General features: G+C 55.2%; 1 protein-coding gene across 1 annotated transcript in view; it reads left to right on the plus strand.

Annotated features, from left to right (window-relative positions):
* The first annotated feature begins 321 nt into the window (after window positions 1-321).
* LOC129406794 (IgGFc-binding protein-like) overlaps window positions 322-25,187 on the plus strand; it is a 28,690-nt gene continuing 3,824 nt past the window's right edge. The window contains exons 1-13 of the mRNA XM_055145712.1: window positions 322-448; window positions 2,018-2,573; window positions 3,320-3,921; window positions 7,378-7,966; window positions 8,469-9,028; window positions 9,637-10,165; window positions 12,978-13,177; window positions 13,297-13,438; window positions 13,561-14,234; window positions 15,225-15,819; window positions 16,100-16,701; window positions 22,046-22,592; window positions 22,851-23,050. Coding sequence (XP_055001687.1) covers window positions 377-448; window positions 2,018-2,573; window positions 3,320-3,921; window positions 7,378-7,966; window positions 8,469-9,028; window positions 9,637-10,165; window positions 12,978-13,177; window positions 13,297-13,438; window positions 13,561-14,234; window positions 15,225-15,819; window positions 16,100-16,701; window positions 22,046-22,592; window positions 22,851-23,050 — 5,868 coding nt within the window. The 5' untranslated portion in view covers window positions 322-376. The remainder of the gene's footprint in view (window positions 449-2,017; window positions 2,574-3,319; window positions 3,922-7,377; window positions 7,967-8,468; window positions 9,029-9,636; window positions 10,166-12,977; window positions 13,178-13,296; window positions 13,439-13,560; window positions 14,235-15,224; window positions 15,820-16,099; window positions 16,702-22,045; window positions 22,593-22,850; window positions 23,051-25,187) is intronic.

A 25,187-nucleotide genomic window follows, 5' to 3' on the forward strand; every position in this document is an offset into this window, starting at 1 on the left:
AGCCACGTCCAAACCCAAAACAGAGTCTGCGTCAGAAACTGTCCCTGTGACCCAACAAGGGGTAAAGCTGCTGGCAGCGATGGAACCAGACTTAGAAGCCAGGGCTGGGGCGAGACCACAGTTGGAAACGGGGCCTGGGTCCAAACTGGCGTCCGTGGCAAAACCAGATACGGTTGCTCTCTCTAGTGAGGGACAGGAGGCTGTCATGGGGGGTACCTGCTGGGCCTCAGGGCTACCCTACATCTATACCTTTGATGGCTACTCATTCCCTGTGCTGGGCGGCTGTACCTATACCCTGAGCCATTGCCCTGAGCCCCTAGCCAGGGGCCTCCCTGCCTTCCACCTGTGGGCTGCCTGCTCTGGGGCAAGGCAGCCCATGCATGCAGTCACCATGCACATCTTCGGCACCACCATCACTGCTGTCAAGCATGAGTTCGGCTTTGTCCGGGTAAGATTCCTCATGTCCAGACTCTTGGAACACCCCTTTCTTCTCTCTTCCTCATAAGCATCACCTTGAAGAGGGAGGCAGCTATGCAGGTCCCCAGTCCTTATCTAAAAAGTTAGAGATTAGGTGGCTTTCAGATTCAGGGACTACAAATGGTCATACCCCACCAGGGCCACCGATTATACAATGCGCCCAGTGGGAGTTGCATAATCATACACATTAATATCTCTGCGGTGAAATATCTGAATATTCACACAAAGTGGGATAAATTAAGACTCTGGGCAGCCACACAGCCTTTGCTGCCAATTGAGTTTTAGCATCAAGCACATCTTGCCATCTTCAAACCACTTTCACGCTGGGGGGGGGGGATCGTTGAGGACTGTGGGTGTCTAGCACCTACCTCATCACGTTCCCATGAGGTGGGAATGCGTTACCAGGTGAAAAGCACTTGGAACAGTGTCTGCCTCCTCAGCGTCATAGGAGCACTGCTTGTTCCCTGCACTGACCCCTCCCACAGACACTGGACCCTCCAAAGTGTCTGAGCTTTGGAAATGCCCAAGGACCACATGGCAGCCACTGGCATTCCCCCCGCCCCCACCAGATTTCTCCTCAGGGAAGGTTCAGAAGCAATGCTTTTATTGGAAGGTGTGGGGGCTAGGCCATTTAGTTGGGGTTGCAAAAGGATGCAGATCTCTTAGGGGGGGATAGATGTAGCACCCCTCAACATGGCTACATAAAGACTCCGGAGCCACAAGTTGGTTGCAATAATTCAGGCAGGAGATTCTGGACCATCCCCCCTGGTCAAGCCCCACAAGTGATAACTTAGACTTTCGCTGCTCAGAATTTTTCCTGTTGCAGCAGCCCAAGTGGTGCAGGGGAGAGAAAAGGAGGCAGAGGGGAATGGATGGGGGGGGGGTGACAATTAAAGGAAGCCAAGGATTGGGAGAGATGGGTAGTATCTTCCTTTTGCTAGAGATAAGGGTGGTGGGCCAGAACAATAGTACATGGGTTAAGGCACTTGCCTTGCAGGCAGCTGACCTCAGTTGAAATCCCTAGCCCTATGTATGGCCTCCTGAGCACTGTCAGGGGTTGCTCCTGAGCAGAGACCCAGGAATAACCCTTGAGCATCACCAAGGGTGACCCCAAAACCAAAACCAAGAAGGATGAGTGAACTGGAAAGAGGGTGCTGGGATCACACGGTGTCATGTTTAGGGACTTTTCCTGGCTCTGTGTTCGAGGTGTGACTCCATGGCAGGGATCAAGGGATCACATGCAGTGCCCAGATCGAACCAGAGTTTGCTCTATTGCCACACTTTAACCCTGTACTCTGCCCAGGAGGAAACCATGCTGGCTTTTATCTGAGTCCTGTGAGGATTTCTGAGGCCTCCTGAGGAGACATCAGGGGCTTGGAAATAAGCCTGGAGTGGTGCACCAGAGTGAGACCTCCACACTCCAGAAACCCTCACTCCCTCTTCACCCCATCAGCCAAGCCTCTTAGCTTCCTCCTTTCAGCCCTCCCTGACTGCTCAGGTGCAGGGATTCAGGTATCCCAACTCTTCTCTCCCTGTGCAGGTAAACCAGCAGCGAATGGAGCTGCCCGTGACCCTGGGGGATGGGCAGCTGCGACTCTCCTTCCGAAGCTCAGAACTCTGGGCCGAGGCCGGCCTGGAGCGGGAGCCGGCGGCTCTGCGCCTGGTCTATGACTGGCAGTATGCGCTGTCTTTGCAACTGGCTGCCGGGTACCGGGGCCATGTGGCCGGCCTCTGTGGTAACTTTGATGGGGACCCCTCAGATGACCGGGAGGGCCCTGACCTGCGAGCCTTCTTGCACACGTGGGGCCTGCAGCTGCCTAATGACCCCTGCCGCACCCTCTGGGCGGCCCCCTGCGCTGTGTCCATGGCTCCACTATGGACCTCAGAGCCCTGCGGAGTCCTGGCTGCTCCGGACGGGCCCTTTCGTCTCTGCCACGCTGTGCTGCCGTCCGCATCCTTTGAGAGCAGCTGCAGAGCTTGGACCTGCTCCTTTCCCAACCATCGACCTGCACTGTGCCAGGCCCTCCAGGTCTACGCCCGTGCCTGCCAGCGTCTAGGTGTCAGCATCGACTCCTGGAGATTCCAGGCTGGCTGCCGTGAGTGAGCAGGAGTGAGCCGTGGCTGCTGGGAAAAGGGATCCCAGGGCCCAGGGCCAGGAAAAGGGATCCTGGGAGCTGGGCGGGACACTCCTTGGTGCCTGGTCATCCCCCATTCCCTGCACAACTCCATGCTCCCGCCCAAGGATGCCCGTTGGGTCCTGGGCTTGGAACTGCTGAGACCCCAGAACCAGGCACCTGGGATTTTGTCTGGGGCTGAATGATCCTCTGCCCCAGGGACAGGGCTTTTGGGATCCAGGGGAACTTACTTCTGAAAGCCAGAATCCCCAGATTTTGTTTTTCTGTTGTTTTGATTCTGGCTCTGCACCCAGGGATCTCCCAGGAGCAATATGGGGTACAGGGGATCAAATTCAGGTTGGCCACTTTAGGCACCCTACCTGCTGAACTCTTGCTTCAGCCCATGGGACCCCAAGTTTGATGGATAGAAAAGTCCCGGTCAAGGACTTCAGGCTGTGGGCTCAGAAGTCTGCAACTCATCTTGGGGCTTGAATTTCATCTTCTGAAGCCTGGTCCTGGGTCCTGAGGCTAGAAAGGGGTTTCTGCATTGGGGGTAGCTGGATCTAGAGGCCGAAGAGTCTCCTTGTAGGGGGTGAAGTCCCCAAGAACCCGGAAGACTCCCGAATGCTGCGGTAGGGATCCCCGCCACCCCGGGGTGGGGACAGGATGCTGATGTCTCAGTAGCCGTGCCCTAATGTGACACTCTGCCCCTTCGCTGTGCTCCCCAGCCATCGACTGTCCCCTGAACAGCCACTATGAGCCGTGCGGGTCTTCCTGCCCAGAGACCTGTGTGGGCTTGTCAGAAACGCCTTCGTGTCAGCTGCCCTGCGGAGAGACTTGCACCTGCGACGCGGGCTACGAGCGCAGCGGTCCCCTGTGCGTCCCGCGGCGCCAAGGCCTGGTGGGCTGCGGCTGCACGCACGGGGGCCGCCGGCTGGCTCCAGGCGAAGAGGCCTGGGAGGGCTCAGGCTGCACGCGCCGCTGCCTCTGCCCGGCTGCCGGTGGGGCCGTGGTGTGCCGCGAGGCCGGCTGCAGCCCCGCGGAGCGCTGTGCCCTGGCCGGCGGCCGGCCCTTCTGCCAGCCCCGGGGCCTTGCCACGTGCGCCGCAGCCGGCGGGGGCCACTACGTCACCTTCGACGGGCGCCGCTTCCGCTTCCCCAGCGGCTCCTGCGCCTACCTGCTGAGCGGCCTCCGCTCCCCCGCGCCGCGCCACCTCGCTGACTTCCGCGTGCTCCAGAGCACCGGGCCTGAGGGAGTCCCCAGCAGGCTGGAAGTGCACGTGCCAGGGTCCCACCTGAGGCTTGAACCCCAGGAACCTGACCGGGTGATGGTGAGAAAGATCTCAATTCTTTGGCTGAAGTTGGTATCCTTTCATTTGCTTATTTATTATTATTGCTTGGTGGGGGCACACCCCGCGGTGCTCAGGGCTCTGCACTCAGAGATCACTCCTGACGGGGATCAGGGGACTATATATATGATGCTGGGATCAAATCTAGGTCAACCGCTGCTAGGCAAGTGCTCTACTAGCTCTCTAGTCCTGAACTTGATCACTGTCACTGTCACTGTCATCCCGTTGCTCATCGATTTGTTCGAGTGGGCACAAGTAACGTCTCTCATTGAGAGACTTATTGCTACTGTTTTTGGCATATCCAATACGCTTGCCAGGCTCTGTGGCTCGAGCTCGATACTCTCGGTAGCTTGCCCGGCTCTCTGAGAGGGGCGGAGGAATCGAACTCGGGTTGGCTGCGTGAAAGGCAAACGCCCAAACGCTGTGCTATCGCTCCAGCCCCTGAATATCATTTTTAAAAAATTGTTTTTCGAGCCACACCTGGCGATACTCCAGGGTTACTCCTGGCTCTGCGCTCAGGAGTTACTCCTTGCAGTGCTCCAGCAAAAAATGGGAAGCCGGAGATTGAACCCAGGGGATTGAACCCAGGTTGACCTAATGCAAGGCAAATATCCTACCTGTTGTACTATCACTCCAGTGCCTTGTTATCATTTAAAAATGATAATGACTACACTCTGACATCTCTGAGGAAATCAAGAATTCTGGCAGCTGCTCCTCTTCATGCCTGCTGTGGGAGGGGTTTCCACTGCTAGCCCCGTTTATGCTCCAGTTTATCACAGTCCCTATCACAGTCCCCATCACAGCCCACTGCAATCCACCCAGTCATTCCATTTATTGTTATAAGTCCCTAACAGGTCTTATATGTTAGTCACCTGGCACCAGGTTTTATGCCCGGTTTGGTCTAGCCCTAACTTCACTTTGTGGTGGGCTGTAATCCCCAAATTTAAGATCCTTCTCCTGCCCCAAGATGTGCTGTGCACAGCCGTAAACCCTCATTTAATCCTAACAATAATTTTCTGGGTGGGTGCTATTATTTCCCTCACTTTATAAAGAACTTAAAGTTTCAAAGTAACACAACTAAAACAAAATGCCAAATCCATGAGCCAAGACCTAAGCCAAGATGATGTGGCTCTGAAGTTAAAAGGCACTTCGGAGAGATAGTACACAAGTAGGGAGCTTGCCTTGCATGCAGCTGAACAGGGTTCAATCCCTAGTATCCCTAGCACCACCAGAAGTGATTCCTGAGTGCAGAGACAGGAGTAAGCCCTGAGCACTGCTGGATATGGCCCCCAAACAAAAAGACATTTAACTCTGATGATACATGTAGTGGTTGAAGTTCAGCCATGTGAAGTTGTCAGTGCCCGATGCTTTTATCTATTAAAATAGCAATTTCATACAGTTTGACCTAAGCCTTCACATTCCTGGGACAAAACTATTAATGCTGACCAAAAAGCCAAAATAAAATTCTGTCTGGGGCTGGGGCGATAGCACAGCAGGTAGGACATTTTCTGGTTTTTTTTTTTTTTCTTTTTGGGCCACACCCAGCAATACTCAGGGGTTACTCCTGGCTTTGCACTCAGGAATCACTCCTGGCAGTGCTTGAGGGACCATATGGGATGCCGGGGATTGAACCCGGGTCGGCCGCGTGCAAGGCAAACGCCCTCCCCGCTGTGCTATCGCTCCGGCCCCAGGTAGGACATTTTCTTTGCACGCAACCAACTGAGGTTTGATTCCCAGCATCCCATATGGTCCCCTGAGCACCGCCAGGAGTTAATTCCTGAGTGTCTGAGCCAGGAGTGACCCCTGTGCATCACCGGGTGTGACACAAAAAGCCAAAAAAAAAAAAACTCTTAATGCTGACTCAAGAATTCTAGAGGGCTGGAGTGATAGCACAGCGGGTAGGGCATTTGCCTTGCACGCGGCCGACCCGGGTTCGATTCCCAGCATCCCATATGGTCCCCTGAGCACCGCTCGGGGTAATTCCTGAGTGCAGAGCCAGGAGTGACCCCTGTGCATTGCCAGGTGTGACCCAAAAAGCAAAAAAAAGAAAAGAATTCTAGAGCCTGGGGCCTGGCAATAGTACAGTGGGTAGGGTATTTGCCTTACATGTGGCTGACCCAGGTTCGATCCTTGGCATTCCATATGGTCCCCCCAAGCACTGGCAGGAGTAATTACCGAGTGAAGAGTCAGGAATAGCCCCTGAGCATCACTGGATGTGACCCAAAAAGCCAAAAAGAAAAAATAAAAGAATTTTATTGTGGACTACAGTTCACATAGCTTTCAGCCCTGGTTCTGGGATCCTAGAGCCCCGTGTGTTCCAGGCATTATTCTGTTTTTCACATGTGCTAATTGAATTTTATGTTCCACTCTTAGTCCAAGTTTTGGACACCTGGCCCAGTGCAGGACTTCTAGCCCCCTAGATCCCAAGGTTCACAGATGGTCACTGTCAGTCCCAACTCCAGTGAGCCGACTTGGTCAGAACCATGGACAGCAGACTGTTTAGGCCGGTTGGGGTTGTACTTGTTATTGTTTGTTTGGGGGTCACACAGGGCAGTGCTCAGGGGTTACTCCTGGCTCGTTACTCAGGAATTACTCCTGGCAGTGCTTGGGGAGCTACATGGGATGCTGAGGATGGAACTCCGGTTTGCTGCATGCAAAGCAAGCACCCTAGCTGCTGTACTATCTCTCTGGCCCCCGGTTGTATTTTTTTTTTTGCTTTTTTTTTTTTTTTGGGTCACACCCAGCGATGCTCAGGGGTTACTCCTGGCTTTGCACTCAGGAATTACTCCTGGCGGTGCTTGGGGGACCATATGGGATGCCGGGGATCGAACCCGCGTCGGCCACGTGCAAGGCAAACGCCCTACCCGTTGTGCTATCGCTCCGGCCCCCCCCCCCGGTTGTATTTTTAACCACTATTTTTTTTTTAATCCTTGTGGTTTTGTTTTGTTTTGTTTTTTGGGTCACACCTGGCAATGAACAGGGGTTACTCCTGGCTCTGCACCCCTGGTGGTGCTCAGAGGACCATATGGGATGCTGGGAATCGAACCTGGGTTGGCTGCGTGCAAGGGAAACGCCCTCTCAAATGTACTATTGCTCCAGCCCCAATCTTTGTGTTTTTAACCGCTGGGGTAAACCCTGAGAACCTCCAATATTGCCCCTAATCCCTCGAACCCCCGCAAAATTAAATATTTTGTAAAAATGTTATCTCCAGAGGCCCCAGCTTTCAACTTCCCAGATCTAATCCAGAATCCACACTTCTTAGGAAAGAGCTGGTGATGGACAGCACTCAGGGGCACTGAGCACTGACCCCGAGCCTCTCAGCAGTTTCCACCCCACCCCCACCCCCACTGGTCCTCCAGTTTTTACCCATGTATCCAAGACTCCTTGGTGCTGACATGGAGTCACCAGACCCCAGCTTGACATACCTTCTTCACACAGGTCAATGGAGAGTGGCAGAATCTACCATTCCGGGCTCCAGACAATGGCACACTCATCTTTCGCCGAGGCTGGGACACTGTGGTCCGCTGCTCCTTTGGGCTGCATGTGACATATGCCCCAGAGATCCGTGTGGCCCTGGACCTTCCAGAAGCGTATCGGGGCCATGTGGTGGGGCTTTGTGCAGACTACAATGGGAATCCCTTGGATGACCTCCGGGTGCCTGGGGTTTGGGCCAACCCTGAGCTGCCTGAGGATGCGCTGGCCTGGGCCTTTGGCCACAGCTGCTTGGTAGACTCCTCAGCAGGGTGCCCAGATGCTGCTGTCAAGATACCACCACCGCCACCCTCCTGTGTCACCCTGTCAACCTCCAGCACCTCCACCCACTTCTCCCATAGCTGTGACATCCTCTTGGACCCTCGGGGACCCTTCCAGCTGTGTCATGAGCTGCTGGCACCAAAGCCCTATTTCCAGGACTGCATGGTGGGGGTCTGCCAGGGCACCGGGCCCTGCCCCATGCTCAGCCTCTACTGTGAAGCCTGCCAGCTGTTGGGGCTCCAGATCGCCCCCTGGCGGAAAGCGAGTCTGTGCAGTGAGTGTCTGAGCCTTAACCCCCACATCTGGTTTGGTGTTTGGGAGGTCTGGCTCCTCTTCTTACCACTGTCCAAAGCAGGGTGCCAGCCCCTCCCTGCACAATTTAGTATCTGAGATCTGTCCTCCACGATGCTCCAACCAGCCCTCACCTTTTGCCCAGCCATCCCGGAATATCAGCCTGACTCTGACTGGATGCCAGTACCCCTGCCTCCCACTTCTCAGCTCTGCCTGTGGCCAGCCCAGCCTTTCACCCCTGACTTATTCAAGGGTTCAGAGCTCCAATCTCCAAGCCCTTTGGCTCAGCTCTGCCTACTGCCCTGGCTGGCCCTACTGACCCCCCTGCCTGTTCCAGCTGCAGCTCTGCCCCAGCGCAGTTTGCCAGAATTTACCCTGCAAGTGTTCTAGGAAGCCCCTGCGACCCACATTGCTGGAGGAGGGGGAGAGGGGAGCCATAGCAACCGCTTCCTGCCCTGTAACCCGATTCCCCTCTTTGCCCGCAGGCCCGCTGTGCCCCGCACACGCTCACTACTCGCTCTGCGCCCCCGCCTGCCCCGTCACCTGTGCGGGGCCGGAACCACCGCCCAACTGCGGAGGCGACAGGCGCTGCCGGGAGGGCTGCGTGTGCGACGCGGGCTTCGTGCTGAGCGGCGCTGCCTGCGTGCCCGCGGCCCAGTGCGGCTGTGTGCTGGGGGGCCACTACTTCGAGCCGGGCGCCCCGCTGCCACCTCTTGGCCCGTCCTCCACCACACGCAGCCCCTGCTGCCGCTGCCACCCAGGGGGCAGGGTGACCTGTGCCCCGTGCCAGGTGACTCAGGACAGCCCAGGACTCTGCCTGGCCTGGGGCAGGCTCGGCTACCGCACCTTCGACGGCACCACCATCCATCTCCCCGGCTCCTGCACCCCCTTGTTGGTGGGCACCGGCCGTGCCCGCCTGCGGGGGTTGTGGCCTTTCCACGTGACGCTGGAGAGAGGCGCGGAGTCAAGCTCAGCGCACCGCGTGCTGCTCCGCGTGCAAGGCCACCGCTTCAGCCTGCACTGCCAGGACTGGGGGTACCTGATGGTGAGCCCCCACCCAGCGCACCCCACTGCCTGCCAGTCTATTGAGATCTTTTTCCGTGGCTCCTCTGCGCGCCCTCACTTCCGCTCTGCTCTTCCTCCTTCCTCTCCATCCTGCTCCACACACTGCCAAGCTCTGCCTCAGTCTACCTCTCCTCCCCACCACCCTGGCATGTCCCCAGCTACCTCTGCCGCACCCCCAGTCTCCATCCCTAACTCCCCTCAACTATCACTGTGCTCCCCCTTCAGACCTCCTCCTGTTGAACTTGCCCCAACCACTTCCTGCCCGCCCTGTCACCCCCAGAATGGCCCCTTCCTACTGCCCCCAATATCCCTCTCTCTTTCCCTGCTCTGAGGTGCCCCATGGAGACCCACGGATGCCCTAGACTGAAACCCTCGTCACCCGCCTTCCCTCACCAGCCCCTAGCCCCCACTTCTTCCCTGTTTTCAGAGCCCACTCCCCAGCTCTGCCTTGATGGCCCCCCACTCTCCCCTACATTTCACCCCCATGTCCCTTCCCCACCCCAATGCCTCTGACCCCCTCAGAGCCCTCACATACTCCCACATTCTCCACCCTGAGTCTCCCCACCCCTGACTCTGGGCTCCCCACAGGTGGACGGGGTGCGGGCCTGCCTGCCCTTCACGCTGCCCAGCGGTGGGGTGCGTGCCTTCACGCGGGGCGCATCTGTCGTGCTGGTGGTGCGGGGAGGCCCACAGCTGCTGTTCCAGCGTGACTGTCACCTGAGCGTGGTGCTGCCCATGGCCTACCGTGGCCTCACACAAGGTCTCTGTGGCAACTTCAATGGCCATGCCCAGGATGACATGCTACTATATGAGCCCTGCCCGGCGCAATACCCCTGCCCAGACTCCGGTTGTCCCATGGATTCCCAGGTCACAGACGTGGTCACGGACACAGGCACGGTGTGGCCCAGTGCCTGTGACCTCTTGCGAGAGCCCAGCGGCCCACTAGCCTCCTGCCATCCCCACCTGCCACCACAGCCCTTCTTCCAGGCCTGCACAGCCGACATGGGCAGCGCCCATGGGAGTGCCACTGTGATCTGTGCCTGGCTGCAGGCCTATGTGGCTGCCTGCCACATGGCAGGTGCCAGCGTGCAACCCTGGAGGGGGCCCAGCTTCTGCCGTAAGTATTCCAGCGTCGGGCATCCAAAGCTGGTGTGGTGGGGTCAGGGGTGTAAGGCCTGGTCTTCAGTCATCACCTCTGGACTGGGACCTCACCCTACATGACAACCCACTGGGGCAGTGTCCCCACCACCTTTCTGCTGGGAGGATATTTGTGCCACCTCTGCACTTGCATGCAGAGTGTCATTCCGTATAAGGCACTTCTCAAGTACTGTCCCTAAACTGGCATCAGCAGCAGCACCCAGGGCTGGTGAGAAATGCAAAAAGAAAAAAGAAAAAAATCTTTTTGCATGTCTGAGACCCTGGCTACGAGCATGGCTGACACAAACCACAAACCAAACTCTTGGGCTGAGAATGGGGCTTAAAGTGGGTCTGAGTTTGATTCCCTATAGCCTGTGGCCCTTTGCACTGCCTGGTGTGACCTCCCCACAACAGAGACCCAGAAATGTTGGGGAGATGACTCAGGGCTGGAGCACGTGTCTCCATGCATGAAACCCAACATTCCAGCCTCTGCACAGCCTATCCCCATGAGCACTATTGGATGTAGCCCTGGTGCCTTCCATGCAGTACAGCTGGCTCTGAGAAGCACCGCATCACTGACCCAAGTATGGAACCGCTGGGCCAGAACTTATGGATCACATGCCACCAGCTTCCCCAAGCACCACTGAGAAGGCCCACAAAAACCACAAAACAGGGCAGAGCAATACAGCAGGTAGGGTGTTTGTCTTGCACGCGGCTGACCTGGCATGGTCCTCTGGGTATCCATATGGTCCTCTGAGTCCGCCAGAGTAATTCCTGAGTGCAGAGTCATGAGTAACCCCTGACTATGCTGGGTGTGGCCGAAAGCCAAAAAAAAAAAAAAGAGAGAGAGAGAGAGAGAAAGTCACAAAATAGAACTGAATTTTAAAATATATAAATAGATAACGCAAAGTCTTGCCCTGTTCAGATGTACTGAATCAGAAACGTGAGTGGGACCCAGCAAGTGTGCTTTAACAAGCGCCCTAGGAGACTCGGATGCTAACTCATTCCCCAGCTCTTAGCCTGAAAGCTGGTGACCTGGCCTTTCCATCTGGCTCTGGAATCCTTGCCCTGACACCCCATGCTCTAGCAGCTCTCCCTCAATAATGCAAAAAAGAGTTCCAATAATAACATGAAAGGGACAGATGGCCCTTACTGAGTATTTCTTAGTGCAAGCCCTATACAGCCTCAAATAATTCTCCCCCAAAGCCCTATCAGAAAGAGACACCTTATGGATAAAGGAAACAGACATCGAAGGGGAAGGAATTTGCCCCATGTTACACCCTGAGAAAATGACTTCTCTGACATGAGAACATCTGTTCATGCACTTAGCAACTGTCCTCCACCTGATTCCGCATGCCTAGTCCTCCTAACATGGTCCTTCATGCCAGTGCCCGTCCCTTTCCAGACCCTGTTTCAGGCTCATATGCCCACAGTGGGAAGCTGTTTGGCTTTTTTTTATTTTCTGGTTGAACCTCACTTGTGAGAGGCCTGCATTCTGTGTCTCTGTTTTTAGTTTGGAGGCTTCGCATGGTGGTTCTTAGGGACTACTCCTGGGTCTGTGCTCTGAGGTTGATTCTGGTAGTGCCCGGGGAACCGGGTACTGCCAGGGATAAACCCAGGCCTCCTACATCTGAAGTCTGCACTCCAGCTCATTGAGCTTTTTAAATTTTGTTTTTGTTTTTTGGGTCACACAAAGCGATGCTCAGGGGTTACTCCTGGCTATGCACTCAGGAATTACTCCTGGCAGTGCCCAGAGGACCATATGGGATGCTGGGAATCGAACCCAGGTCGGCCACATGCAAGGCAAACGCCCTACCTGCTGTGCTATCGCTCCAGATCCTCATTGAGCTTTATCTCTGACGCTGTTTGACTTTTTTGATAGAATGATGAACAGGGTCTCTGGTCTCTGTCCAGCCCTGGCCCAGCTGTGTCATGGGGACACTGTGTGATACCATGATATCACAGAGGATTCTGACAAAGTAGAGTCAGAATCCCAGCTCACGCTGGAGAGGGATGAACAAAGGATTGGGAACAGATGTAATGAGGGTACTTCTGTCTTCCTGCATAGCTAAACTGAGACGTTTCCATTGCAGTTGGGAGAAATCTGTTTCTCTCTCCTCTGCCTTGGCCTGTGTTTGCTTTATTCCCAGGCCGGATCTTCCTGCCTGATAATAGCAAGGCCTCAGCAACTTCTGCTGCCAATCCCACCAGTTTCAAAGCCCTCGGGGTAATCTAACGCCCTTTTCCCATTGGTCCCTGCTGAAGTTCCGGCTGCTGCCCACACATGTTACCTGACCAATCACTGTGACTCTAGAGGGGGCAGAGTGCTCTGATTGGCTGGTCCCCTGCAGAGTCTGGCAATGGAAGCAGTCCACATGCCCAAAGCAGAAAGGCTGGTGCCCAAAAGGAGGCAGAGGGGCTGTTACATTAGAAGGATGAAGGTCAGACTTTGGTCTGAGTGTTCTCTGTGGGAGCACTCAGGCCCACAGGCTGGAGAACAGACTTGATCACCTAATCCTCTGATGGTTAACCCCGGCTGCAGGGGCTGAGTCAGGAGGACCAGCTTCCTAATAACAGAGAACGGAAGTGGAACTCACTACACCTAAGGTCCATTTGAGTCATCAGCACAGAATTTGCAGACACCACTTAACCCTGTAGGGGTTGTTCTTGATGTTCTTATGAAGACGGTGGTGGGGTGGGGAGGAGTTTCTGGGGAAAGCAGTAACCATGGGGTGCTGGAATGGGCAGAAGCCAAGCCTCCCGCTTGCCTGAACCTGACAAACTCTTTTCAGCCCTGCAGTGCCCCCCTCACAGCCACTACAGCCTGTGTGTGAACCCCTGCCCTGCCCCCTGTCTGGGGATTCAGGAGGTGGTGCAGCTGCCCACCCCCTGTGCCGAGGGCTGCGAGTGTGATGAAGGATTCTTCCCCGCGGGGGGTGACTGTGTCCCCATGGACTATTGTTCTTGCTTCTACAATGGCCAGTACTTTCCGGTGAGCATCCCCGGAGCTGGGAGGGAATGGGGCTCCCTAGGGGCTTTGCACTTGGCACCCCTTGCGTATCCATCCTCTTCAGCATCAACCCCCACCCCCAACCTCCCTTCCCTCCACAGCCAGGCCAGACCATCCTTAGCCACAACTGTTCCTCCTCCTGCTCCTGCCAGCCACTGAGCGGTGTGAGCTGCGTCCCCTTCAGCTGCCCTCCGGGGACGGTCTGTGGCATCGCAGATGGAATCCTGGGTTGTCGGGCACCAGGTGATGGGGCTGTGGTCTGCGGGATCAGAAATAAGGGCATGCCTTCTGAGTCCTAGTACCAAGGGGAGGGGTAACCTGGGTGTCTAGGACTCAGGGGTCCCTGCCCTCTCTCTCCTCTACAGCCACCTTGGTCCCTACCCTGAGCCCTGTGGCTCCAACACTGTTTGTCCCCCCACTGCTCCCCACCCCTCGTCCCCAGTGCCCTGCCAACTCCCACTTCGTCCCATGTGGCTCTATGTGCCCTGCCACCTGTGCCCACCCCTCAGCCCCAGAGCACTGTGGGCAGCCCTGTGCCCCTGCCTGCCAGTGCCTACCGGGGTTCCTGCTGCTGGAGGGCCGCTGTGTGCCCCCTGCCCACTGCCTCTGCCTCCAGCACCAACACCACACTTTCTGGACCACCAACTGTACCCAGCGCTGCCGCTGCCTTGCCCTGGAGAGCCAGGTGGTCCAGTGCCAGCCTGACACATGTTCCGGGCACTGCAAGGCCTCTGCAGATGGCTGGGAGCGCTGCCTGCTAGGCCAGTCCCTGCCTGGCGGCCCAGGCCCAGAGGAGCCGTTGATCTGTACCGTGGCGGGCGACTTCTACTTCCACACCTTCGGAGGCGCCCGCTACGAATTCTCGGGCTCCTGCGTCTATCGCCTGGTGGGACTCTGCGGCTCACACCCTGCCGGGCTCGAGTCCTTCACTCTGGATGTGGCCCCGCTTCTGCAGCCACACGGCTGCCCCAAGGCTCTGACCCTCTCGGCCTGTGGCCTCAGAGTGGACATGAATCCGAAAGACCTCAACCGCATCCAGGTGAGGCCTGCCAGGCCCCACACCTGCCCACTGCCCTCACCCGCGCCCTTACTGAGAGGAAACGACGGGTGTTCCCAGCCCCCCCCCCGTTTCCTGCGTTGCCCCTTTTCCTGCACTCCTCCCATTGCTCCTATAGAATTCAAGGGCATGAATTCTAATTTCCCAGGGGACCCGTCAACCCTCTCCTGCCTGCTGTCCCCCCTCCTGACAAGCCAGCTGGCCCTTCCCGACGATGCACCCGTAACTTCCCTGAGTTAACACTGCTACCCTCCATAAGCTCCCCACCGACTCCCCTGTAAACCCGCAGATTCATCCTTCACCTTCCTTGCACCCCTCACCCCCACTGCATGTCTCTCCCCCCCACTATTACACAACACAGACTTGCCGCTAGGCCCATTACGGCCCTGTGTGGCACACACCTGCCCTGCCATGTTGTTTTGTGCTTCCCCAGATACTGACTTTCCCAGGGATGCCCCCAGGGGCAACCTCCCACATCTCCCCAAAAGTCTGCCACCTGCCCCCTCTTCACACTGCTGGGGATAGTATCTCCTCTGGTAAATTCTTGGGTCACTCTGACCCATTTTCTCACCTTCTCCCTGTTCTGATAATTCACAGATGTCTGAGCCCCCTCACTGCCTCCCAACAGGAGCCTACGGGGACCTTGATCCCCAATGACCCACGAACTTGTCCCGCATTTCCTCCGTTTACCTTCTTCTTGAGCTTCTGGTTCATGCCTCACTGACCCCTCCCCACCGATGCCCTAATTATTCTTTTGACTCAGCTGGCTCAGTGACCCTTCAATTTACGTCCCTTCATTAACGGACCCTTCAATCCTCTGCCATTAATCATCTGTACCATTGGGTACTGGCTGAGGTCCTACTGGATTCTCAAAAGACCCCTCTTGACTACCTCCCTCTCCCTACCACCCACACGCTTCTTAATCCACTCTGGTCCTTTGCGCCATTTCCCATCGCCGCCGCCTCCCTGTAGGTGAACGGGATTCTGGAATCGTTGCCTTTCTTTCATGGGAGCTGTCTCCGTGCCTACCTCCGGGGCTACCAGCTCTGCATAGACACCAGCTTCGGACTCCTGCTGACCTATGACTGGCACGGCTTGGTGCGGGTAACACTGCCAAGGTCCTACGGCCCCTACCTGTGCGGACTCTGTGGCACAAGTGGCCCCACCGCGCCGGAGCCTGACGCCTGGAAGGTGGCTGAGGTGCCAGGCTGTGGCCCCGACTGCGGGCCCCTCTGCCCTAGTCCCTGCCCTGTGCCTGCCCATCAACCATTTTCCGGGGACCAGTACTGCGGATTGCTGACCTCTGCCCAGGGTCCCCTGGAGCCCTGCCACGCAGCGCTGGACCCGCTGCCGTTCCTCAGCGACTGCCTGGCGGACACATGCCGCCGCCGCGGAGCCCAGGGCACCGTCTGCCGAGCTCTGGCCGCCTACGTCGCCGCCTGCCAGGCTCTCGGTGTTCGCCTGTGGCCCTGGAGGACGCCTGACTTCTGCCGTGAGTGTGCGGGACTGCAGAGGGAGAGGGCGGAGTTCCAAGGAGCCCAGATTTGGCGGGGAGGGTCAGGAAGAGGCTGGGTTGCAAAACGAGTCCAGACCAGGATTAGTGAATTCAACTAACACGGCTTTTTGTGTTTTGTGCCTGCCCCTGTCTCTCCCATGCCCTTCCTCTTCTTATTTCTCCCTCCCTCCTCGCGTTTCTTCCCGCTGCCCCCATCCCCGTCCCGTGCCCATCCCCGTCTGTCCTCCGTCTCTCTGTCCCTCCCACATACCCGCTTCTGGGTCTCTCGCTCTTCCACCCCTGTCTCCCTACATCACTCCATCTCCGTCCCTTTGTCTCCGCACCGCCGCAGCCTTGCAGTGTCCGCCGCACTCGCAGTACGAGCTGTGCGGCCCGTGCTGCCCCGCCACGTGCGCGGGCAGCGCGGGCTGTGGCGCCCCCAGTGCCCCCGGCGGCCGCTGCTGCGAGGGCTGCGTGTGCCAGGCAGGCTTCGTGCTGAGCGGAGGCCTCTGCGTGCCGGAGGCGCAGTGCGGGTGTCTCCGCGCCGGCCGCTACCGACCCCGGGACGCCGTCTGGTACCCGGGGCCCGGCTGCGCGCGCCGCTGCCGCTGCGGACCGGCCGGCGTGGTGACGTGCGGGCCGCGGCCGTGCGCGCGCGGCCAGGTGTGCGGCCTCCGTGGGGGCGTGCGCCGCTGCCTGCCGCACAGCCGCGCCTACTGCGCGCTCGCCGGGCCCGTGCACGTGCTCGACTTCGACGGCCACGCCCGCGCCCTGCCTCTGCCCGCGCCCTTCTCGCCCCAGCGCTGCCTGGACGTGCTGGCCCGCACCACACGCCCCGGGGCCTGGCCCTTCAGCCTCGACGTGGCCCGCGATGGCACCGGGCCGCTCAGCCTGCACTTCAGCCTTGCCGGCCGCCGCCTGCAGCTGGACCGCCACGCGGTCGGGGTCATCATGGTGAGTGCTGGTGGAATGTACACGGACCTGCCACCTTCTGGACGCTCCTCCCTTCCCCCTGTATGGAAAATCAGTGTATCGGTCCCTCAGAGTTTACAAGATGGTACACGAGGCTGAAGAGAACTTAATGGGCTAGGAAGCATGCTTTGCATGTGGTAAGTCCAAATTCAGTATTTTTTGTTTTTTTTTTAATTTTTGGGTCACACCTGGCGATAAACAGGGGTCACTCCTGCCTCTGCACTCAGGAATTACTCCTGGCGGTGCTCAGAGGACCATATGGGGTGCTGGGAATCAAACCCAGGTTGGCCGCATGCAAGGCAAATGCCCTACCTGCTGTGCTATTGCTCCAGCCATATTCAATTCTTGGCCACCACATTGTCCCTTGAGCACCACCGGATGTAGCATCCTAGATAGATAGATAGATAGATATAGATATAGATAGATAGATAGATAGATAGATAGAGATATATATCACTGTCACTGTCACTGTCAGTCATCCCATTGCTCATTGATTTGCTCAAGCGGCACCAGTAACGTCTCCATTGTGAGACTTGTTGTTATTGTTTTTGGCATATTGAATACGCCATGGGTAGCTTGCATGCGGGCGGGATACTCTCAGTAGCTTGCCGGGCTCTCCAAGAGGGACAGAGGAATCGAACCCAGGTTGGCCATGTGCAAGGCAAACACCCTATTCACTGTCACTGTGCTATTGCTCCAGCCCATATATATATAGACTTCTAAGATCTCAGGGAAAGGACGAATGGACAGGTTACTGAGCCCGCTCGAGAAATCGATGATTAACAGGATTTCGTGATTGTGATCGTGATATATATATGTATATATACATATATATATACACATATATATATATGGTTGGGGGCCACAGCTGGTGATGCACAGTGATTACTCCTGTCTCTGCACTCAGAAATCACTCCTGACAGTGCTCAGGACAGTGTTCAATCCCTTATATGGGATATAAGGGATTGAACTTGGGTTGGCTTTGTGCAAGGCAAGCTCCTTATCCACTGTCCTATCTTTCCAGCCCAAAGAATGATTTAAGGGACCAGAGAGATAGTACACCAGGTAAGGCCCATGCCTTGCATGTAACCTACTTGCATATGATCACCTCCCAACCCCCTCCAGGGGTGATCCCTGAGCCTAGAGCCAGGAGTAAGCCCTGAAAGCTGCTGGGTGTTGCCCAAAATACAAACAAAAAAATGTTTTTGAGAGAAAGTATGTGGCGAAGGTGCTTGCCTGGCACGCAGCTGAACTCTGTTTGATCCCCAAGCACCACATATGGTTGCTCAGCACTGCCAAGAGTTTTCCTTGAGTACTACAGGGTGTAAAATAAAACAAAAACCAAAACCCTAAAGTAATTTAAAAATAGCAAATATGCGACAAGGTCTCCAGTATAGCATTGGGTCACAGAAAGGTTGAGTTATAGTTACGTGATCATCTTCTATATAGGATGGAATAGAATCAGTTATTCAGGGGTTGGGGAGATATCTCAGAGGCTGGAGAGTTTCTTTTGAATGCCAGAGACCTAGATTCAATCCTGAGCTCCTCAGAGTATAGCCCCCAAAGCAGATAAACAAAAATAACTTATTTAGGGACCAGAGCAATAGTACAGTAGATAGGGCATTTGCCTTGCACTTGATCGACCCAGATTCAACCCCCAGCCATATGGTCCCCAGAGCACAACCAGGAATAATTCCTGAATGTGGAGCCAGGAGTAACCCTTAAACATTGTGGGTGTGACCCAAAAAGAGAATAACTTATTTAGAATCCTTTAATAAGTGGTTATTAAGAGTTTTTCAGTGGCCAACAGCAGGCAAAGCCTTATATTATTCAATGGTGAACATTATTCATGTTTTTCCAGGAAACAGTAATTAAAGAAGTAAAATCTGTGTTATACAGAGTATAAGAATTCACCCGGGGTGGAGGGGGAGGCTGTCAAAGAAATAAAACAGCCAGTAGGGCATTTGCCTTGCGTGCTGCCAATCAGGTTTAATTTCTTACATTCCATGTGGTCCCCTGAGCCCCTCAGCACAGTCAAGACTAAGCCCTGAGCACCACCGAGTGTGGCCCAAAAGAGAGCCAGGGAACCCCTGCATGTGGGAGCATAGTGTGGTACCCACCTATAGGGTGTGGGGTGGTGAGAATTAAGACAGAGTCATTGCAGGGAAAGGAGGTGAGAGTCAGCATCCTGGAGCACAGAGCACTCCAGAGTCAGGGCATCCTGTGGCAGTCACTGCCAACCTTTGCTAGTCTCTATAAACCAATGACTGTCAGTGCCAGATGGTACCAAGCAGTGCCATCATACCAGGTGGTGCCAGCCTGTACTGTTGGTTATGTCCAGTTTGTGTCAGGCAGTGCCAAGCTTGCCAGGCAGTGACAATCTGTGACAACATGTGCACACACTAGCAAGATGGCCAGGCTGTGTCCATCTTGCTAGTGTGTGCCACCCTGTGCCATATTTTTCATCCTGTGCCAGGCAATGCCAGACTTTTACCCAGTGCCAGTCTGTGCCAGCCTTACCAACCACAGGAAACATTTCTCTCTCCAAATCCCAGACCTTTGAGCACATTCCCTTTCTCAGTAAAGAATAAGTTTAGGAGTTGGGAGAGAACCCGAGACTCTCTTTGGGCAGGCCCAGGACATCACAGGGCCTTAGGAGAGGTAGGCTGGAGGCCAGAATGGTCGCAGTTGCACCACTGACCTGAGGAGAGTGGGGCCACAAACCAAGGAATGCAGAGTGCTACCCGTGGATGGGAACCAGGGGTGAGTTCTCCCTGGACATCTCTAGAGAAGCACCTTCCTGTCAACACTTTGCTTCAAAGCCTGGTCTTAGAGAACAGGTATGTGTAATTGAAGGGATGCACTTGATGATGATTTGTCCCAGTCACAAGGGAAGATGCCCAGGAGAGATTGGGGATGGGTCCAGTTTATAGTCACATGGAGAACCAGATTGGGGTTGCTAAGACTTGGGCACAAAGCCCAGGCCAGGGCTCCATTTTCTCCTCCTCTGTAATCTCTGTGACAACCCCACGGCCCAGGTCAAGACTAGTTTGTTGGGGCTCGAGTGATAGCACAGCGGGTAGGACGTTTGCCTTGCACATGGCTGACCCAGGTTTGATTCCCAGCATCCCATATGATCCCCTGAGCACCACCAGGAGTAATTACTGAGTGCAAAGTCAGGTGTGACCCAAAAAGAAAAAAAAGACTGGTTTGTCCTTGACCAAAGTTGCATAGGCTGTCTAGGCACCCATTCTCTGCAACCCCCATTATTTCATCCTCCACATCCTTACCATTTGCCATGAGGGGTTGGATATGTGAAGACCCAGGTTCTGCTCTTGGTGACATGTCAGGGGCAGCAGACTCTGTTCCAGCTGTGTTTGCTCTGTGTTCTGGGGGCACCTGTGAGATCTGTAGTCAGGCAAAGGGGCTCAAATGTATTGACCTTGTACTATTTACCTGACCCTATTCACTAAACCTTCCCCACCCTTGTCTCATACATACTTTGGCCATGGTCACAGAAAAATGATCCCCCTGATACAGGTGTTGAATCTGGTGGTGCCAGGAGTTACCAGTATGTGCCAGGTGGTGCCAACCTGTGTGCATTGGTATAAACCTGTACCAGTCAATGACAGTTAGTAGTACCCTATGCTAGGTGGTGCCTACCTATGCCTATTTGCATAAATGTATGGCATTCTGTACCAACTTGAATCAGTGGGTAAAATCATGTGAAAGTCGGTGTCAATATTTGCCTATCTCTGTAAAACAGTGCCACTCAGTGCCAAATGGTGCCAAGCAGTGCTATCTGCACAAGGTGGTGCCAACCTGTGCTATGTCAGTTTGTCAGAAAATGTCAAGCTGTGCCAGGCAGTGCCTTTCTGTGCCACCATGTGCCAGTCTTGCTGCTCTGAGTCTGTCTCTGCTGGACTTTCCAGCTGAGCCAGTATTGCCAACCTGAGTCACATTTTCCACCAGGTGCCAGGTGGTACCCACCTCTGTGCAAGCCGGTCACTGTCTTGCCAATGTGTGCTAGTCTATGTAACCTGTGCCTAGGTGTGCCAGACTTGCCATGGTATGCCATATCATGCAAACATTGCCAGTCTATGCCAGTCAGTCTCAATGTGTACCAGTTTATGCCAACCTAGTGATGGCCTGTGTCAGGGTGTGCAAATCAGTGTCAATGTGTGCCTGTGTGTCAGTCTGTTCCTATGTGTGCCAGCCTTATTAGACATGTCAAGGTGTGCCAGTCTTACCAAGGTGTGTCAGCTTGTGCTAGTCCCTGCCAACAACTCTTTCCAGCCCATGCCAAGGTTTGTACCAAGGAATGCCAATCTATGCCAGTCCAAGACATGCCAATTGGTGCCAACTTATGTCAAATGATGCAAAGTGTCATTTTATGTCATTTTGTGCCAGTGTTGCCCATATGTAAAAATTTGTGCCCGGATGTGCCAGTCCTGCATAGGCATGCCAATCCATGTCAAAGTGTCTGTCAATGCCAAAATGTACTTTTCTTGCCCATGACATCTGACAGCCAGTGCCAAGGTGTGCCCATATAGGCCAGTCTTGCCAAGGTGTGACAATCCATTCTAAGATGTGTCATTCTATACTAGGGTGTGCGAACAGGTGCCGTGGTATATCATTTTGTGCTGGTCCAGGCCAAGTTGTGCCAGTTCATGCAAAAGTGTGCCACTCTGCACCAAGGCATGCCAGTCCATACCGGTCTGAGGAAACTGAGACCTGGAGGATCCCTGGGAATTATTTAGTACTGATGTGTTTGGTACTCCTCTGAGCAATTTTTTGGGGGTGAGGGGAATTGGTCCACTCCTGGCAGTGTTCAGGGGCTCTTCCTAATTCTGCTCAGGAGTGACCCCTGGTGGTACACTACTGGAGCTTGAACTGAGTCTGCAGCATGCACGCGCATTTTCTCTCTTTCTGTGCATCCTCTCATTTAATTCTTGCAAAAGCTGCGTCAGTCAGCTAACGTCGAGCAAAAACCTCCAAGCCTTGGTGACTACCCCAATCAGCTTTCTCATTCCCGTGCTGTGAGCTGGTTGGGGCTCAGGTCATAAAGCCCTTACCATATGCCAAGTACTGTTCTGTGTTTTTCTTGGGACTGCGTTTCTCTCTCCAAACTGCCCCATGAGGGACCTTTGGCTTCCCGGTTCACAGCTGCAGAATCAGAGTGTTCAAAGTGTTCAGACCTCTTCCCCATGTTTCACGGTTCATCTGTGCCCCAGCTTGTGGAGTCATGACCAAGTGGCTGGGAGGCGTGGAAGCAGTTTGGGCCTTCTCAGCCCCAGCCCTGACTCCTTTCCTCCTCTTTCCACAGGTGGATGGGGAGCGCTGGAGGCTGCCCTGGGCCCTGCCTGGGGGCCAGGTCTGGGCCACCCTGGAGGGCCGCCATGTGGTGGTGCACGCAGCCTGTGGTCTGCGGCTCCTGTATGACTGGGGGGAGCAGGTGCGCCTAAGCGTGCCCTCCACCTTCCACGGCCTCCTGGCAGGGCTCTGTGGGGCCTTTGGTGATGACGAGGACCCCCTCGACCTGCCTCTGGACACGAAATCCTCGCCCACAGGCCCAGTGGCCACCCCGTGCCCCCTGCCCGCAGCTGACCTTGGCTTCGGTGTTAACTGCTCCGTGCAGCTCGCCCCACTCTTCAAGGCTCCTGAGCTGTGTGGGATCCTCCAGGCCCCCGATGGCCCCTTTGGCCACTGCTTGGGCCAAGTGGACCCCACACCGTTCTTGAGGATATGCCTGCAGGAAGAATGTCACTCCCAGGATGGAAGCCCGGAACTCTGTCAGATTCTCACTGCCTACACTGCAGCCTGCCAGGAGGCCGGGATCCCCATCTTGCCCTGGAGGGGCCCCAACCTTTGCCGTGAGTGCTCTGCCTGGGTGTGGGCATGCCCGTGGGGCAGGTCCTGGGCCAGCCGATGCCCCATCTTCTGGAGGGAGTCAGAGAAGTCCAGGCAGATGGAATTGGCCAAGAAGAGCACGTGGACGGATAGTCACAGGGAAGGGGGAATGTCATCATCAAGGTGATGGCAGGAAATGTGCCAGGGCCGGCAGCCTGGCTGCAGACAGGAGGCAGTGGAAGGGGGAGGGAGACTGAAATGCCTATGCTGTCTGCCCGCAGCCATGTCTTGCCCACCCCGACGCCGCTACAGTGTCTGTGCCCAGACGTGTGCGGGGGGCTGTGTTCTGCCTACCAGCCCCGCTCACTGCGCCACCCTGTGCTACGAGGGCTGTGAGTGTGAGCCCGGCCTTGTCTTTGATGGCACCGACTGCATATCCCGAGACCACTGCGGCTGCTTGCACAATGGACACTACCTTCCAGTGAGAGAGCCCACGGGCATGAGCGGGAGGGCACGGCCTCCATCACTCATCTTCAAATGTTCTCTGGGACAAGCAAGGGGTGTACTGTGGTGGAAGGGTGCTTGCTTTGCATGCATGAGGCCCCGGGGTGGGGGGAATCATTTAACTTCCCATGAGCCCCACATTACTGGGTGACCCCATGTGGCTGTTGTTATGACCCACCATTTAGATGCTAGGGTGTAAAGTTGATGGGCAGGAAGCAGCTCATAGACTGAAAGGGGGGTTAAGTCCTTAAAAGGCAAGCTGAAGGGGGTTGCTATTGGGGCCAGAGCATTAATACAGTGGGAAGGGAGGGCACTTGCCTTGCATGCAGAAGACCTGAGTTCCATCTCCCACACCTCATATGGTTCCCTAAGCCTGCCAGTAGTGACCCCTGAGTGCAGTGTCAGGAGTAAGCCCTCAGCACCGCTAGGTGTGGCCCAGAAAACAAAACAGCTGCAACAACAACAAAAATCCAGAAAGCCATGGATGAGCCCTGGGCAGGCAGACTGTCCCCTTCTAGGTGGCCACCCGCTCTTACCCCTGCCACAGGCTGGGTGACTTAGTTGTCCTGTAGAGCAGAAGGCCACCTGGTAGGAAACACATGGATGTTTTAACGCTCCAAGCAGCCCTGGGCATGAAGAGATGCCTGGTGACAACAGAGGCAAACGCGCAGCTACCTCTCCAGTGCAGTTGCAGTTCAGGGTTCTGAGAGATTAATGCCTAACAGGCGAATGCCGCACATCCAGGTTGATGGTCCCAAAGAGACAAGTTAGAGGCTAGGGAGATGGGTTCAATCTGTGGCACCACACGGTCCCCCAGCACCAAGCTGGGAGTAGTCTCGCTAGGTATGCCCCCCCCAAACAAAACTAAATTTAAAAAGACAGTTATAGGTGCTGGAGAGATAGCACAGCGTGCCTTGCATGTGGTTGACCCAGGTTCTATTCCCTGCACCCCATATGGTTCCTTCAGCATTACCAGCATCCCTGAGCGCAGAGCCAGGAGTAAACCCTGAGCACTGCCAGGTGTGCCCCTCACTAAGATATTCTGGAACACTGAGAGGAATCTAGCCAATTTTATTTATTTTTACAGGTTTTATTTTTGCCCAACTCAGGTGAAAAAATCTCTGCGGATTGCCCATTGCTTCTATGTCACTAGGGGAATCCGCATCTTCTGGGCTCTTTGCCAGGGCATCTCCTGCAGCAGTACTCAGGGACCTTGCAATGCTGAGGCTCCAGCTGCATTAACCACATGCAAGGCAGGTGCTTTCACCCCTGTTCAGTCTCCTCACCATGAGCATTATTTTTAACACCTAAGAAACATTCATGTTTTCCTTTAACTTTATAGCCTTTGCACCTTCTTAAAATCGGACTTCAGTCATTCTTTTTTTCATTTCTAAGAATGTTTTGTAGATTGCAGAATTTAGTTCTCTGTGATTTGTGTTATACCTGGGCTTCATTGTTTTTTGGGTTTTTTTTTATTTTGACTTTTTGGGTCACACCTGGCGATGCACAGGAGTTACTCCTGGTTCATGCACTCAGGAATTACTCCTGGCAGTGCTCGGGGGACCATAGGGGAAGCTGGGAATCCAGCCCCCCACACTTGGGCTTCATTGTTAGTTAATATTTAGTGTTTTGAGGTTTGGGCAGACTGGAGCGATAGCACAGTGGGTAGGGCGTTCGCCTTTCATGCAGCCGACCCGTGTTCAATTCCTCTGCCCCTCTTGAAGAGCCCGGCAAGCTACCGAGAGTATCGCGCCCACACAGCAGAGCCTGGCAAGCTACCCGTGGCATATTGGATATGCCAAAAACAGTAACAATAAATCTCACAATGAGAAACGTTACTGGTGCCCGCTCGAACAAATCGATGAGCAATGGGGTGATAGTGACAGTGACTGACTGAGGTTTGGGTCTGGATTGGTTTGGTGGGAAGGAGCACAACTGGCAGTGATTAGGGCTTACTCCTGGCTCTGCACTCAGGGATCACTCCTGGTAGGCTCGGGGAACCACATGGGGTGCCAGGGATTAAACCCAGATTGGCCTGATGCAAAGCAAGTGCCCTGACCACCGTATTGTCTCTCAGGGCCATCATAATATTCTTTAGCCTAGTTTGAGGTGTG

The sequence above is a fragment of the Sorex araneus genome, chromosome 8 (assembly GCF_027595985.1).
Source record: "Sorex araneus isolate mSorAra2 chromosome 8, mSorAra2.pri, whole genome shotgun sequence".
In the NCBI taxonomy this organism is placed as follows: Eukaryota; Metazoa; Chordata; class Mammalia; order Eulipotyphla; family Soricidae; genus Sorex; species Sorex araneus.